The 14,518-nt window shown below is 65.9% G+C and overlaps 1 protein-coding gene across 1 annotated transcript in view; it reads right to left on the bottom strand.

The window, feature by feature from the left end:
* Positions 1-976: 976 nt before the first annotated feature.
* Positions 977-14,518, bottom strand: part of CACNA1H (calcium voltage-gated channel subunit alpha1 H) — a 103,998-nt gene continuing 90,456 nt past the window's right edge. The window contains exons 29-48 of the mRNA XM_042783223.1: positions 14,322-14,518; positions 13,604-13,704; positions 13,378-13,501; positions 12,607-12,675; positions 12,330-12,514; positions 12,114-12,240; positions 11,908-12,033; positions 11,465-11,554; positions 11,175-11,367; positions 9,399-9,550; positions 7,900-8,009; positions 7,494-7,627; positions 7,189-7,259; positions 5,695-5,773; positions 4,261-4,382; positions 3,684-3,926; positions 3,463-3,474; positions 3,159-3,321; positions 2,514-2,746; positions 977-1,984 (exon numbers count right to left, since the gene is read on the bottom strand). Of these exons, the coding sequence (XP_042639157.1) occupies positions 977-1,984; positions 2,514-2,746; positions 3,159-3,321; positions 3,463-3,474; positions 3,684-3,926; positions 4,261-4,382; positions 5,695-5,773; positions 7,189-7,259; positions 7,494-7,627; positions 7,900-8,009; positions 9,399-9,550; positions 11,175-11,367; positions 11,465-11,554; positions 11,908-12,033; positions 12,114-12,240; positions 12,330-12,514; positions 12,607-12,675; positions 13,378-13,501; positions 13,604-13,704; positions 14,322-14,518 (3,539 nt within the window). The remainder of the gene's footprint in view (positions 1,985-2,513; positions 2,747-3,158; positions 3,322-3,462; positions 3,475-3,683; positions 3,927-4,260; positions 4,383-5,694; positions 5,774-7,188; positions 7,260-7,493; positions 7,628-7,899; positions 8,010-9,398; positions 9,551-11,174; positions 11,368-11,464; positions 11,555-11,907; positions 12,034-12,113; positions 12,241-12,329; positions 12,515-12,606; positions 12,676-13,377; positions 13,502-13,603; positions 13,705-14,321) is intronic.

The raw sequence follows: 14,518 nt of genomic DNA, 5'->3' as shown, positions 1-14,518 counted from the left end.
TGGCACTGTGGGCTACTTCTCCGCCACAGAACTTTCTGGACCACCGCTGGGCAGAGACACGGCAGCCCCACCAAGGCTACGGGTCCTCCCTGGAGGAGGGACGCAGCTGGGAAGAGGCGGCTTCACCCCAGTGCTCTCTCCAAGGCAGGCCAGCCTCCTCCAGACAGCAGCCGCACGCCCCACGCTCGTACTGCAGTCCACACAACACGTTTCTTAAATAAGTTAAGGTTTACTCTGTTCGCCTACCCCCCCGCCCCGACTCGGTTTAAGTGCAGTGTTTCCTGTGTCAGATTATTGCAATGTGTAACCTGAATTGACCAACCAGAGGGACGTCATCTGAGACCCCACGGCCCGATCCAGGCTGGGCAGGAGGCCCATGGGGAGGTGTGGGCCTTATTGCACCGGTCACAGCTCAGTCGTGGCGTAGCCGTGTCCCGGCAGTGAATGGCGTCTCCTGACCACCTAAGTGGAACTGGACGGGGGGCCGGGGACATGGAGAGACCTAAAGCTTCCGGTGGTGGCGTGGTGTGACAAGGGGTGAGGACGGGTGGGTGTGGAGGGCGTGGACAGTGACAAAGGTGAGCTGGGCCACAGAGACCCTAGAAAAATACATGTTCTATGCGGACGGAGCCCGGCGGGTGGCCTCTGTCCTTTTTTGGTCGGTTTAGGCCACTGTCCACCGCCTCCCTTGGCTACAGGGCAGCTGTCCGCAGAGCCCAGCGGCACAGCCTTGGCCACAGTGCGGAGCTGGGATTCCCACAGCTGAGCCCTCAGGCTCCCGACTCGTTCCTTCCCCGGGGGCTGCTTCCTGACGCACTCCGCAGAGGCAGGCTGTGCCTCCCACTACCCTGGGTGGACAGGTCCTCCCGGGCTCCACGGCCACGGGAGGGGGTCCGGCACGGTGCCGCCTGGCGGCTGATCCTGTGGGCGCACCCCGGATCCCAGCATCAAGCCCTTTCTGGCGTCTACCCTGGAGCTACACTGGGCCCTCTACGTTGTCACCTGGGGCAGGGGTGGCTGGAAGGGACCCTGGTTTCTTTGGGGGGCTCTCTGGAGCCGTGAGGAGCACCCCTCGCCCCTTCTCAGGGAGATCGTCGGGGGGCATGGGAGGTGTGGCCCCCAAGGAGGAAGCGCGAGGTTCTGGGGCCACACCCTGGCCACTGTCCAAAAAGGGGTCCCCACCTGGGGCCCCCATGTCTAGAGGCTCAAAGGCAAAGTTTGGGACTGTCAGGTGCTCTGCCCTGGCCGTGGCCTGGCCCCGGCGCTCTCCCTTGCCCGCGGGGTCCACCCCGGTCCCCAGGCTCTCCGAGGGCTCCAGGGGGTCCCTGTAGGGGGCAGCCGGGCCAGGGCAGGCCTCACAAGATGGGGTTCTCCGCCGCAGAATGGTGCTGCTGCCCTCGGCTGCGGGGGCCCGCCCGGCGCCCTCGTCCTCCGCTGGGGGATCGATGGAGATACACGGCGGACTCATTTTCTTCTTGCGCCGCGCGCCCAGGGCCGGCTCAGCCTCAGGGCCCCCGGCGTGGGCACCGTCCCCGCCTGCCTCCACTGCACTCGGCTGCCTCTGCCCGTCCACCCTGCCAGGCCCCGCCCGGCAGCCCCAGCCGTCAGAGCTGCGGAAGCGACGCAGGCCCCCGAGGCGGACTGCGGAAGCCGCGGGTGAGGCATCAGGGCTGCGGCGCTCAGGCGGCCAGGGACGCGCTGCACTGGTGATGTGTCGGACCTCCTCATCCGCCGGGTCGGTGGCCTCTTCGCCACCTGGCGGCCGGCTGGCCGCCCAGCGCTGTCCAAACGTGTGGCGGCGGGTGCGCACGCTGGCAGGTCTTGGGGAGTGGGGCGGAGTCCGCAGGGGCGCCCCCAGTTGCGCCGGCCTGGCTGCAGCCTTCTCCCCAGGCTCTCCGGGGTCTGAAGCGCTGTCCCGGGAGCTGTCGATCTGTCCTTCCAGAGAGTCAGTGCGGACAGCCTCCTGCACGGGGACAGCCCAGGTCTGAGGAGACAGGATCAGGGTGCAGGCTGTCTGTCCTTCACCCCGGCCTCAGTAGGCAGGTCCCTGGGGGCTGATGACCTCCAGGGGCCCAGGCTGAGATGGGGCTGGCCTCCTGGACGGGACGTCACTGCCCTCCCTGCAGCCACCCCACCGCTGGAGACCTTGTGGTCTGTAGAGTGTGGGTGGGGCCTGCATGGACTCAATGGCAAGTGCTGGCCGGATAAGGGCTGTCGAGAGGAGAGGACAGGGCTTGGAGCCCCGGGGGCTGGCCCAGCACCAAGTGGTGCCCTGGTGCCCATGTGGCTGCCCCCACCCCCCTCAGTTTCATCCCCCAATGGCGAGTTCTCTCAATGGCACCACAGAGGAGACAGAGTTCCGGACGTGGCCTGGCCTGGTGAGGGTGGGAAGGGACCACTGCGGGGACAGAGCCTTGCAGGTTCCCGAGTGGGGGCTCGTCCGTTTGGGGGCTCCACCTGGGACCCTCTGGACTGCAGGCACAGGCCCTCCTCTGGGCCTTCCCGCCACTCACCCTGCAGACGCAGAACGAGGGTTTTGGCGGGCCCAGGCGGCCCCGTACCTGTCTGCAGAGCAGCCGGCTGAGGCCGGGGGAGTGGGGCGCCGGCCGCGGGGAGGGGGCCCGCAGGGTGTTGCTGGACCTTCCCGGGGAGGGTGCGGGTGGGGTCGGCAGGGGCAGCGTGTCCGGCGGGACTTGGAGGGTAGCACGGGGCGCCCCAGGCAGCGAGCTGGTGGAGGGAACGGCGCCTGGAGGAAGACAGTGTCTGCTTACCCCCCCTGCCCCCATACCCAAGGCCCCCAAGCCCGAGTCTTCCAGGCCCCAGGCCCCCGCGCCCAAGGACTTCACACCCCAGATTCCCGTATCCTAGCCTGCCATGCCCCAGCCCCTGAAGCCAAGGCCCCATGCCCCAGGCCCCCGTGTCCAAGGCCCATGTGCCCCAGGCCCTGCACCCCAAGCCCCCACCCCCCAGGCCCTGTACCCGAGGCCCCTGCACCTCAGGCTCCCATACCAGAGCGTGCCACACCCCAATCCCCCCCACTCTAGGCCCTACGCCCCAGGCCTCCACGCCCAAGGACAACAAGCCCCAGGTCCCCGTACCCAAGGTCCCTGTGCCCTAGGCCCCAGTGCCCCGGGCCCCCACGCCCCACAGCCCCGTACCAGAGGCTGCCGCGCCTGCGTAGGTCTCCATCTCCGCCTCCTGCAGCGGCTGTGGGGTGGCAGGCGCCACAGGCCGGAACATGTAGCTGTCGTTGGGTAAGGAGAGCATACGGGACACCGACACTTTGCGCATCACCAGCAGGCTCAGGGCCTCGGGCCGCTCCTGCGGCAAAGCGGCCACGTCAGCCCCAGCGCTGCTGGGGGGACTCGGCCCACCGCGTCAGAACTCCGCCCTCCTGGGTGACCCTGCCCCCATGCTAGGGCCACGCCTCCTGGGGCCCCGCCCACCACGTCAGGGCCACGCCCCGGGGGACTCCTCCCACTATCCCAGGGCCACGCCTCCTGGGGCCACGCCCACCACGTCAGGGCCACGCCCCTGGGGGACTCCTCCCAGACGTCAGAACTGTGTCCTCCTGGGTGACCCCTTCCCCGCAACGCCCGCCAGCGCCACGCCTCCTGGTGGGACTCCGCCCACTACGCCAGCCTGCCATCCTGTGGGGCGCCCTATCCCGGCCGGCCCTGTACCGGTGTGGCTGGGGCAGGGGTGGGCGGGGCGCCGGCCAAGTCCGGCTCCATCTCTGCGTCAAGCTCGGCATCCTCGCGGGCCTCCTTGTTGCTCTCTTCCAGATGCTTCATGAGCACGGCCACCACCACGTTGACCAGCACGAACTGCGCCACCAGCACGAAGGTGACGAAATAGACGGGCGAGATGACCGGCAGGTAACTGAGGCAGTGTTTGTCTTCACGGGTACATTCCCGCAGCGTGTCCTGTGGGTGCCGGGCCCGGCTGTGACCCCAGCTTGTGGCCGCGAGCACTCACCCTGCACAACCTTGTGGCCGCGAGCACTCACCCTGCACAACCTCAAGCCTCCAGCCCCGATGGTCTCTGACCATGGGGAGCCCCTCAAAGCCCCCACCGTTGGGGGATACCCAGAGTAATCCCCGAGCTCCTCAAACCCCCCACCAGAGCAGCCCCCAAGACGCCCAAAGCCCCTATCCTCCAAGGCACCCTCTGAGCAGCCCCAGAGCTCCCATGGAGTTCCTCAAGCTCTTCTGCCTCATGTGGTCCCCTGAGTGGTCCCCGAGCCCTGCCTGGACGTACTTTCATGATCCCGTTCCAGTTGTCACCTGTGGACACTCGGAACAGCGTGAGGAAGGCCATGCCGAAGTTGGTGAAGGTGGCATGCCTGCTCAGGCCCTCACAGGGATTGTCCTCGCTGCAGTCTGCAAGAGGACAGAGACCCTCCCATCAGCCCAGGGCAAGGGCACACAGGAGGCCCACGTAACCTGGCATGGGTCCTTTCCCTCCACGGAGGAGACACCCGCACCCTGTGTGGGGGCAGTGGCCTGCCTCAGCGGCCCTTACAGATGCACCTGCAGGGGACCCCTCAGGAGCCACTTCCCTTCAGAGCAGCGAAGGGCGCCGCCTCCCAGGGGCACAGCCAGGTGCCCCTCCACCTCCACCTAGCGCGGGCCGCGGGGCGGAGTGTGGCGGAAGGCTCCAGGGGCGGAGGGTTTCAGAGGCAGGCTTTCTGGACCTGTGACCTGTCCTTCACACACTGACCTGCCTGCTCCCCAGGCCCAGCCTCTTGGCCCCATGGGCCCAGCCTGGCCTCAGGCCCCTGCCGGGTGACAGGGCTTCCTTAAGCTCTGGGAGCCACTAGGTTTGGTCTGGCTGGGCGTGGTCCCAGAAGATGGACTGTGAGGACAGAAGGGCTCTGGGTGTCCCGGGAAGGTGGCACAAGCTTCCTGGGCCTGGAGCTCACTCGTGGGAAGCTGGGTGGTAACTAACACCCCCAGCACTCTCTCCAACCACAGCCACCTCCTAAGGAACCCGCGGTGGCCCTGGAGCCGCCAGAGGGTCAGCGCCTCGCCCCAGGAAGACACTGGTGTGAGGGATGCGACAAAGACTGTTCTCCAGAGAGGATAGGGACCCCAGCAGAAGGGCACAGGCCATCGACGGCCCCCAACCCCCAGCCTGAGGGAAGGGACTTCAGGATCCTTGGTGACAATGACCAAGGGCACACCACCAGCACTGTCCCTGGCGACTATGGTGGTGCGTCAGGGTGTGCATATACCTGGGCGTGCGAGTTAGCGTGTGTGTCAGTGTGTGCGTGTAGACATGCACGAGCCAGCATGTGTATGTGAGCATGTGTGCCTCACTGCGTGCTGGTGTATGTGTTAGTGTGTGCATTGGTGTGCACGTGTCAGTGTGGACACATTGGTGTGTGCGTGCTGCTGTGTGCACACCGGCATGTGTTCGTCAGTGCATGTGCTGGCACGTGCACTCACTCTTCGTTGCTTCTGGCACAGGCCTGTCTGCGAGTCCAAGGTCTGAGTCACGGTCCTGGGGCCCCCTTTCTGTGCATGCATGCACGTGTGTGTGTGTGTGTCTGTATGGGCACCTGCTGTGAGTTTCGGCGGGTGGGTTTGAGGGAGGACACGGGGGCGCCTGCACCGCTACCCTCTTGTACTGTAGCTCCACCCCCCGGCTGGTCCACAGTCCTGCTGGGCAGGCCTCAGGGGCCGCACTCACCTAGCCTTCCAAACAGCTCCACTCCCAGGGCAGCATAGATAAAAAACAGGAGCATGAAAAGTAGGCCAAGGTTCCCTACCTACACGGAGAGAAGAACAGCGTCAGGCCCTCTGCCCTCATGCGCGCGCACACATGCCCGCCGCGGGCCGCCATCGGAACCAGGACTGCCCCCTCGGCCCCCGCACGCACACATGCCTGTCACTGGCCGCCGTCAGAGCCAGGTCTTGCCCCACCACCGTGCACCCATCACCACTCCTCCCGAATGGGCCTGGGGCAGGCGGGGGTCTCAAACACAGGCTGCAACCCTGGGCCATATCTCCACAGCCCCCTGCCCAGCCCCTGCTTCCCCTCCCATGCGACCACCCGCTGCCCAGGGCCACCCTGTATGCCCTTTGCCCTGGTCACCCTGGCAGGCCTCTGCCGGCTCTGACTGTGTGTGCACAGGGATGACTCCGTGGCAGGGACCAGGGGTCACACTCAGACTGGGGGTGCCACCCAGCAGGTCCCAGAGCCACCCACACCCTCACTTGCAGTTTCCCACAGCCTTGCAAGTGTTGGCTTTGCTGTGCCCTGGGCTGCTCCCCCGCGCCAGCATCCCCCCAGGCACCTGGGCTGTGACAGGGCCAGCCCCGGCCTCAACAGCTGAGCAGGGACCCTCACGTCTGTCGAGAGACAGTGACACAGCTGAGAAGTGCGTGGGAGATGGTGATGGCGTCCTAGGTGGATGTGTGGACAGACAGACATGTGAACGAGCCCAGAACACTGCACTGGGCTCAGCGTCAGTGGCGCCTCCTGGTAAGTACTGGGTGCATGGACAGTGTGAGGGTGAAAGGGTGTTGGGAGCTGGCCAGTAGCTGAGTGTTTGCGAAATGGCTGGGTGCACAGAAATGTGATTATACTGGATGGATGGACAGCTGGTTGGACGGATGGGTCTGTGGGAGGCTGGACGGCCGGCTGGGAGCATGGACAGGGGGATCCATCGTTGGCTGGGTGGACAAGCAGCTGGTTGGGTACCCAAAGATTGGCTGCAGGAAGGGACTGGATACTACCCAGATTGGGGAACAAGTCTCTCTTTCATATCAAGACTAAAAGGCCCCAGAGGATCAAGAAGGTTAATGTGGACACAAAAAGTAAGGATGCTGGATCTAAGTTGGCTCCAAAGAGGATGTGAGGTCGGGTACTCCACCAACAGACAGGCCTGCCTTAGCCACTACCGCCAACTCAATCCCTTGGCTGTATGTGGCTTGTCTGTGTCCAGACTGGACCAGGTGAAGTGGATCAGGGTCATGGGTCCCCTGAGGACTGAGACCCCAAACATGGAGCTCGTCCTAGCATACCCCCACAGCCGGGCTGTTGGCCGAGCACCACAGAAGCAGGGAACATCATCCATATCAAATGAACAAATCGACAGATGACGGCGACGCAGCCAGGCCACAGCCTTCTCCTTTGAAGGCCTCTGGGATGCCCACCCTCAGAGCAGGGCCATCGACCTACCTGGGGCAGGGCTTGAACCACCGTGTCCAGCAGGGCCCGCATGCCCACAGCCATCTTGAGCAGCTTCAACACTACGGCAGGGGGTGAACGTTAGTGGGGGAGTGAGACCAGCCCTGTCCTCCACACCCCATCTGGAACCAGGAACCACCACCCCCTGGCTGCAGACATCTCATGGGGGGGTGGCGAGTGCAGCAAGGATCAGCTGTAAATGCAGGAAGGGTGCTGGGGACGGGTCTGAGCTCTTGGAACCTGTCGGCAGCCACTGCTGACCCCCGGGGCCTGCTGGGCAGGGGCGGGGCGCCTACCCCGGGCGATTCGCAGCACACGCATGATCCGGATGATGGTGGGATTGATGGGCAACGCGGCGTTCATCTCTATCTCTTCCAGTGTGATGCCCATGATGGACAGAAGCACAATGGCCACGTCGAGCTGGTTCCACCTGGCAGGCAGCAGGCAGCGGGCTGGGGGCTCAGCGACGGTTGCAGGCCCTGCCTTCCAGCCACACTCCGGGCTCAGCCACACCTCCAGGCTTGGCTGCGGCCACGCCCCCAGGCTCAGCGCTGGTCACGTCCCTGGGCTCGGCGTCGGCCCGCCTCCCAGCCACGCCCCCGGTCTCGGCGTCGGCCACACCTCCCAGCCGCCCCGTCCCCCAGGCACATCCCAGTCACTACGGACCATGAGGGCTGTGGCCATCACCTAAGGACAACCCACCTGTCCTTGAAGAACCGCCGGAAGCCGAACGCCACCAGCTTTAGCACGGCCTCGACCACGAAGACGATGGTGAAGACGTAGTTGCAGTACTTGAGCGCCTCATCCAGCGCCTGGGGAGAAGGCCCAGCTGGTGGGAGGGCAGCCGCTGTACCCCCTGGGCCCGGTGGCCTCCCTCCTCCGCAGCCTTGCGGCCAGCACCCCCAGCCAGCAGCACTTCCCTAGATGCCTGACACATCCACGGTGACGCTATGTGTGCCCTGATGGGGCCATGGGGGAATGGGTGCCCACCCTCCCAGCACTGGTCAGACTCGCCCTGTCCGCCACACCCAGCTGAACGCCACCACCTCCAGGAAGCCACCTGACTGCCTCCTCAGGCCCACCTCCCTCCTCCACTGAGCTGGTGTGTCTGGGCCCCACCATGTGCACAGGCCTGCACCGGGCAGGGGTGGGTGGGCATTGTCTCCAAGAACCCTCCACAGCCCTCTGGGGACGGTCCTCAGGTGGGAACGCACCTGCCCCGGGCCATCAAGGTGGAGCAGGGTGCAGGCCCCACCTACAGCCCTGGGGGGGGGGGCAAACCACAGCAGGGGGCCTCAATTTTGGGACAAGTGATGTTTTTCAGAGTAAAATGGAGTTGTGACTCTTCTGGTGGAGCGAAGTTAATCTATTTGGCTACTGAACCGAAAGGCTGGCCATAGGAGTCCACCGAGAGGTGCCCTGGAAGGAGGACCTGGCCACCCACCTCCCCAATACCAGCCCCCGAGAAGCCTGTGGAGCCCAGTGCTGCTCTGAGGCACACGGGGTCGCTGTGAGTTGGTGACTCCACGGCACCCAGTCTGTTTGGATACAGGATCTCACAACCACACATCTGTCAGTCTGTCCTACTGCCAAAGGCTGTGTGTGGCTGTAACCCTGGCAGCTAGGCCATGGCTATTTCAAACACCAGCAGGGTCAGTCATGGTGGACAGATATCAGCAGTGCAGCCGGACTGAGAGAGCCTAGCAACACTGGGCTGGCAACTTTCCTTCAACAATGAACCACTGAGAGCCCAGAGCGTGGTCCTCCTGACACACGGGGTCGCTGGCCGGTCAGGCTCCGTTACTGGGACTGCACCCTTCGGGAGGGCTGGTCTTTTGTTTAGTGAAACGAGGAAACACAGATGTAACGGAAAAATAATAAGGACTCGACCCCGTTTCTGCCTCGTGCTCTTTTGCTGCCTATGAGAGTGCAGAGCCCGGGAAGCTGGCCGCGCTGGAGAGATTCCAACAGCCATAGGGCCCCAGCGTTTGGAGGACTAACCCTCTGGGCGCTGGGTGGATCCTCACGGGGGTGCAGGCAGTGGCCCTGGGAGCTGCCCACGGTGTGACCAAGAACAGACCCTTGGCTTGGATAAGACCTCCCACCCGCCCAGCAGAGCCCACCCCAGAGCCAGGTGGGCGGGTCCCCAGAGCCCACACCATTGGGCCTGGTGGGTGGGTCCCCAGCGGAGCTCAGCCCACCTTGGGCTGGTTGTAGTGCTCCATGGACATGGTGATGACGTTGACTCCGATGATGAAGGTGATGAAGAGGTCCAGGTAGTGGCTGGTGCAGAGGGAGTGGATGGCCCGCCGGGTGGGCGAGTAGTCAGCATAGTAGGGCCGGCGCTGGGCCTCTGTGGGGAGAGACGCCTTGAGCCCTGGGATGCTCCCTGAGTGGGTCCAGGAGGCTGGGGGCCGTGTCTAGGGGTGGCTTGGGGAGGGTCCTGGGGTTGTCACCGAGTGGCCTGGCCTCAGGCATGAGGACGGGGCCAAGGCGGAAGGGGACCCCATCCTAGGTAAGGAGGGGCTCCCTTTGAGTCCGCCTGGAAACATGGGTGGGGTGGGGGTGTGCTGGGGGAGAGGGGCTTTAGGGCCAGGCTGACCCACTGACCTGCCCTCCTTCACGAGGTCCTCGCCCCAGGGCAGGGCCCAAAATGGGGATTGGAAGCAAAGAAGGTCACCCACATCTCACTGGGTTCCTGCCCTGGGGTTGGCCTCCAATGCCTGGCTTTCGGGGCTTGGGGACACCTCGTTGAAGGACAGCAGGCAGATAGGCCCACCCCAGACCACAGCCAGGCGACCAGTCCCCCTCCACCTCCAAGTCTGGAACCTGCAGGCCCCTCTGAGCAGTCAGGATGCACCACGAGGCCAGAATCCCTGCCTTCCTCCTGGGGCCGGAGGATCTCTGCCTGTTGTCTGGCTGGGGTCATCGGGACCCCATGTGAGGCTGCCGTCCACAACAGGGAGGAATGACCCTGCCTGGAGCAGCCCTGACCTGCGTGCACCCCTATGGTGCCAGGGTCTGCGCTAATCTGTTCATGATGCCCCCGTCAGTGCCTGCCAACATGCTGCCCCTGGGCAAGACTGGCCACCGCCATGCGCCTGCAGTGCTGGGCAGGGGAGTGCAGCAGTGAGAGGGCCTGGGAGAGCAGGGGCTGATGGGAAATGACCTCCCACCCCTGCAGCCCACTGCAGCACAGCCTAAGGGCGCCTTTGGCCTGTGTGCGCCTGAGAGCAGAGGGCAGAGCTGACAGCCAGGGGGAGGTAGGCAGGACCCGCAGCAGGGGCTGATGGCCAGCAGGGCAGCGTGGGTGCAAGCCAGGCAGGGGGAGGCCGCGTGGGGCGGGCGGGCAGCAGAGTCGCCGCCTCGCAGCCACAGAGGAGCCAGGCTAGCCAGCCACAGCCAGTGGAGGCAGGCTAAACATGCAGGGCAGTACCTGGGACAGGGAGCCTGCCTGGAAAAACAAGGAGGCGTCTGAGGGCCACGGCGGGACCCTCCCCGAAGGAAGCCCCCTGCCGCAAGCCCCTGCGTGGCCCTGCCCTCTCTGGAGCCCCTTTGTCTCAGGAGAGGCCTGCTGGCTCTCAGGGTGTGTGTAGGGGAGACCGCATAGCAGTGACTCAGTTCCCCCGGGGACTGGGGCCAGGACTGACTCTGGGGCAGGCCTGCCCTCTCTGGAGCCCCTTTGTCTCAGGAGAGGCCTACTGGCTCCCGCGGTGGGAGGAGGAGACCAAAAAGGGGTGACACTGCCCCCAAGGGGCTGGGTGGGGGGCCCGGGGCCTAGGGCAGCATATCCTCTTCCACGGGGCCCAAAAGGCCACTTGGAGGGTCCCTGCCTCTGGCTTAAGTGCTGGCCTCTCCAGCACCGACCCCCACGCGGCCCCTGGGGCGCGCTGCAGCCTGCAGAGCCATTCAGAGCTGAGGGGCGGAGACAGAGGGACGCAGGTACTGACTGGCCCCGGGCAGCGCGAGCGTCTTACTCCGCCGTCTCTGCTCCAGGCGCCGTTGCCGCTTCTCCTCGCGCCTGCGCGCCTCCTCGGCCTCCTGGTGCTGCCGGCACTTGTGGAAGTTCTCCACGACCACACCCACAAACATGTTCAGGACGAAGAAGCTGACGATGAGCAGGAAGGAGATGAAGTACAGCAGCATCCAGGGGTTGTGGTTCTGCACCGGCTGCGGGCACAGAGAATGTCAGTACTCGGCCTCCGGGGCTGGGCCGGGGTCACACAAAGGGAGAGGCCCTGTGGAGCCCATCGCCCGCCCGCGGCACCTGCTGGTCGATGCCCACGGCGTCCAGCCCGTCATACATGATATTCACCCAGCCGTCTTTGGACGAGAGCACAAACAAGGACATCAAGGCCTGGAGATCGGAGCAAAAGGCGCTGCTGATCGCGGGCCAAGGTGGGGCTCAGCTCCTCAATGCCTCTGCACTCCCAGCCCAGGGCCCTGAGACCCCAGCCGGTGCCACGAGCCCTCCCAAGGGTGGAGACAGCCCCTGGCTGACGGCCTCCCACACACCAGCCCATGCTGGTGTGCCCTTGGCTCTGGGCACCGAGACACACTTGTCCCCATGTGACAAACAGGTAAGGGGCAGCTCAGAGAAAAACTGGTGGTCCAGGTTTTGGGTGAGTAACAGCAAGCCCCTATCAGCCCACCAGCCCCGCTGCCACCCGAGGTGGCCAGGGCACTAGAGCTCCCAGCCCGTGCACCTACCTGGCCCAGGTTATCAAAGTTGTACTTGCGCCGGACCCAGCGGTAGTGGGCGGCGTGGCACTCAGCCTTGGTGGAGATATTCCTGGTGTCGGCACCCTCACAGTAGTAGAATTTGCCCTTGAAAAGCTAACGGGAAGGAGACGGTCCCGTGGGCTGCAGGCTCACCCCTCCCCCAGGAGGGACCTCGGGGGAGCTGGCAGCCTCACCTGCACGCCCAGGATGCCGAAAATGATGAAGAAGGCACAACAAATCAGGACTATGTTCCCGATGGGCCTGAGCGAGGAGATGAGGGTCTCCACCACCAGCTTCAGGCCGGGGGCGCGGCTGATGACCCTACAGGGCAGAGATGCTGCTGGCTGCCCGGGGAGGGGGAGGGGAGGGACGGCGCGCGGAGGCCCCCGCCCGCCCGCCCGCCTGCCCACCTGAGCGGCCGCAGCGTGCGCAGCAACCGCAGCACACGCAGCACGCCCAGGATCTTGGCGCCGCCGGCGGAGGCCAGGGCCACCACGATGTCGACCAGGGACACCAGGACCAGCAGCCCGTCCAGCACGTTCCAGCTGCTCTGCAGGTAGGCATGGTCGCCGGAGACCAGGCCCTGGGCGACCACCTGCCAGGTGGAGCAGGTGCACGTCACGGGAGAGCCCCAGGTGAGCAGACGGACACCCAGGCCGCTCCCCAACGCCTTGAAGCCATCCTTACCTTCACCATCATCTCGACCACGAAGATCGCCGTGAAGATGTAATTGGAGACGCTGAGGAAGACGCGCTCCTGCGGGGAGAGGGCGGCGGTCTGAGTAGGGCTGGGTCGGTGGGGGCTGTGGGCAGGTGAGCGAGGCGCAGGGTGGAGCCGGGGTGGGGCCGCACAGGGTGGGGAGGAGGGCAGGGCCTGGGAGGTGGACAGGGTGGAGGGTGGAGGGTGAAGGGTGGGCCCGGGGCATGCAAGGACAAAAAATGGGGACAGGTGGGGAGAGAGGATCTGGGCCGTGCAGGGTGGGGAGGAGGGCGGGGCCCGGAGAGTGGGCGTGGCCGGGGTGGAGCCCTGATGGCGCCTGGGAGGTGGTGGGGCCTGCGAAGCGGACGGGGGCTGGGGATGGAGACCCGGCGAGACCGTGACAGGGGAGGGAGCCCCAGAAGGTGGGCGGGGCCTGGGTGGAGTCCTGGCGGGCCTGGGAGGGGGCGGCCCGCGAGGTGGGCTGGGCCCAGAAGGTGGATGGGGGCCGGGGTGGAGCCCTAACAGGACTGGGAGGGAGCGGGGCTCGGAGGATGGGCGGGGCCGAGGGTGGAGCCCCGGCGAGACTGACAGGGGGCGGGGCCCCAGAGGTGGGTGGGGTGAAGGGTGGAGCTGGGGCAGGGCCATGCAGGGTGGGGAGGAGGGCGGAGCTCGGGAGGTGGGCGTGGCCGGGGTGGAGCCCTGGCGAGCCGTGGCAGGGGGCGGGGCCCGTGAGGTGGGCGGGCCGGGCCAGCGGCTCACGGTGCTGCCTGGGTCGATGTCTGGCCGCTCCAGGGCGATGGTGATGCAGTTGAGGAAGATGAAGACCAGCACCACGTGGTCAAACATCCTGTGGGCGATGACCTTCTGGCAGACCACGCGGAACCTGGGCAGGTGGGGCCGGGCGGGTGGGGGAGCTTGAGGCTGGGGCGGCCACCCCGCCAGGCGCCCGGGGCGGGAACAGCCTCCCGCCCGCCCCCGCTCTCACCGGTTCTGCGGCGACAAGACGTAGAGCGCCCAGGGCTCGCGGCGGCGGCACCACGCGGGCTTGTGGCGGCCCAGCACGGCACGCAGGCGGAGGCAGCAGCTCTGGGAGGAGGCGCGCGCCGTCACTGCCCTCTGACCCCGGCCCGCCAGGCCCTTCTCCGGGGGCTTCTGACGGGAGTGCCCCCGGACCCTCCCACCTACCCCGCCCTGAGGGTCCCAGCCTTAGCTTTCCCAGCAGAGAAATGGGCGAGTGACCCCAGCAGAGCGTGCTGGGGGCTGGGTGAGCGCACACTGGAGGGGCTGCACCTAAACCCTCCACCGGGTGGGTGCCTGCCGCCCCTGCTGGAGGCCCACGGCACCCCTCGTCGGGGGCAAACAGCCGCTTGGGCTCCAAGGTGACATCTCTCTGCCCTCCCACCCGCAGCAGCTCTCATCCTGCTACTGCCCGACCCCAGGACAGAAACCCAGCCCCTGAGCTGAAAGGGGGTGACTCTGGGGCTGTTCACCCTCCAGGCGCCCATGGGGTCAGACACCAGTTGGAACCATGTCCAAGACGTTGCTCATGTTCTCAAACTCTCTGTGGGGTCAGGCTGAGCCCATGTTCAGCCCCTGGCTTGTCCTGCTGTCTGTCTGTCCCCTTCTCCTAGTATCTCCTAAAGGTGCCCCAGCCCCGGGTTCAGACAGGAGAAAGGTACGGCGGACCCGGGCCCCCCACTCACATCCTCCAGGTCGTCTTCCAAGTCAGCGGGGTCCTCTTTGTGGCTGTCGATACGCAGGAAGAACTCGCTGGGCAGGGCCACCGTCTGCCCGTTGCAGTCGTGGTACTTGGCCGGCAGCAGGGCGAGTGGTCGCAGGGGCCGCAGGTCCAGCGCGCTGCGGTGGTCCAGGGACTCGGCGCGCCGCAGCGGGGTGGCGC

This window comes from Orycteropus afer, unplaced genomic scaffold, assembly GCF_000298275.1.
Source record: "Orycteropus afer afer isolate SDZICR_OR568_19922 unplaced genomic scaffold, OryAfe1.0 scaffold00751, whole genome shotgun sequence".
Lineage (NCBI taxonomy): Eukaryota > Metazoa > Chordata > Mammalia > Tubulidentata > Orycteropodidae > Orycteropus > Orycteropus afer.
Note: the sequence above shows the minus strand (reverse complement) of the source record. Positions and strands in the feature narration are given on the sequence as shown.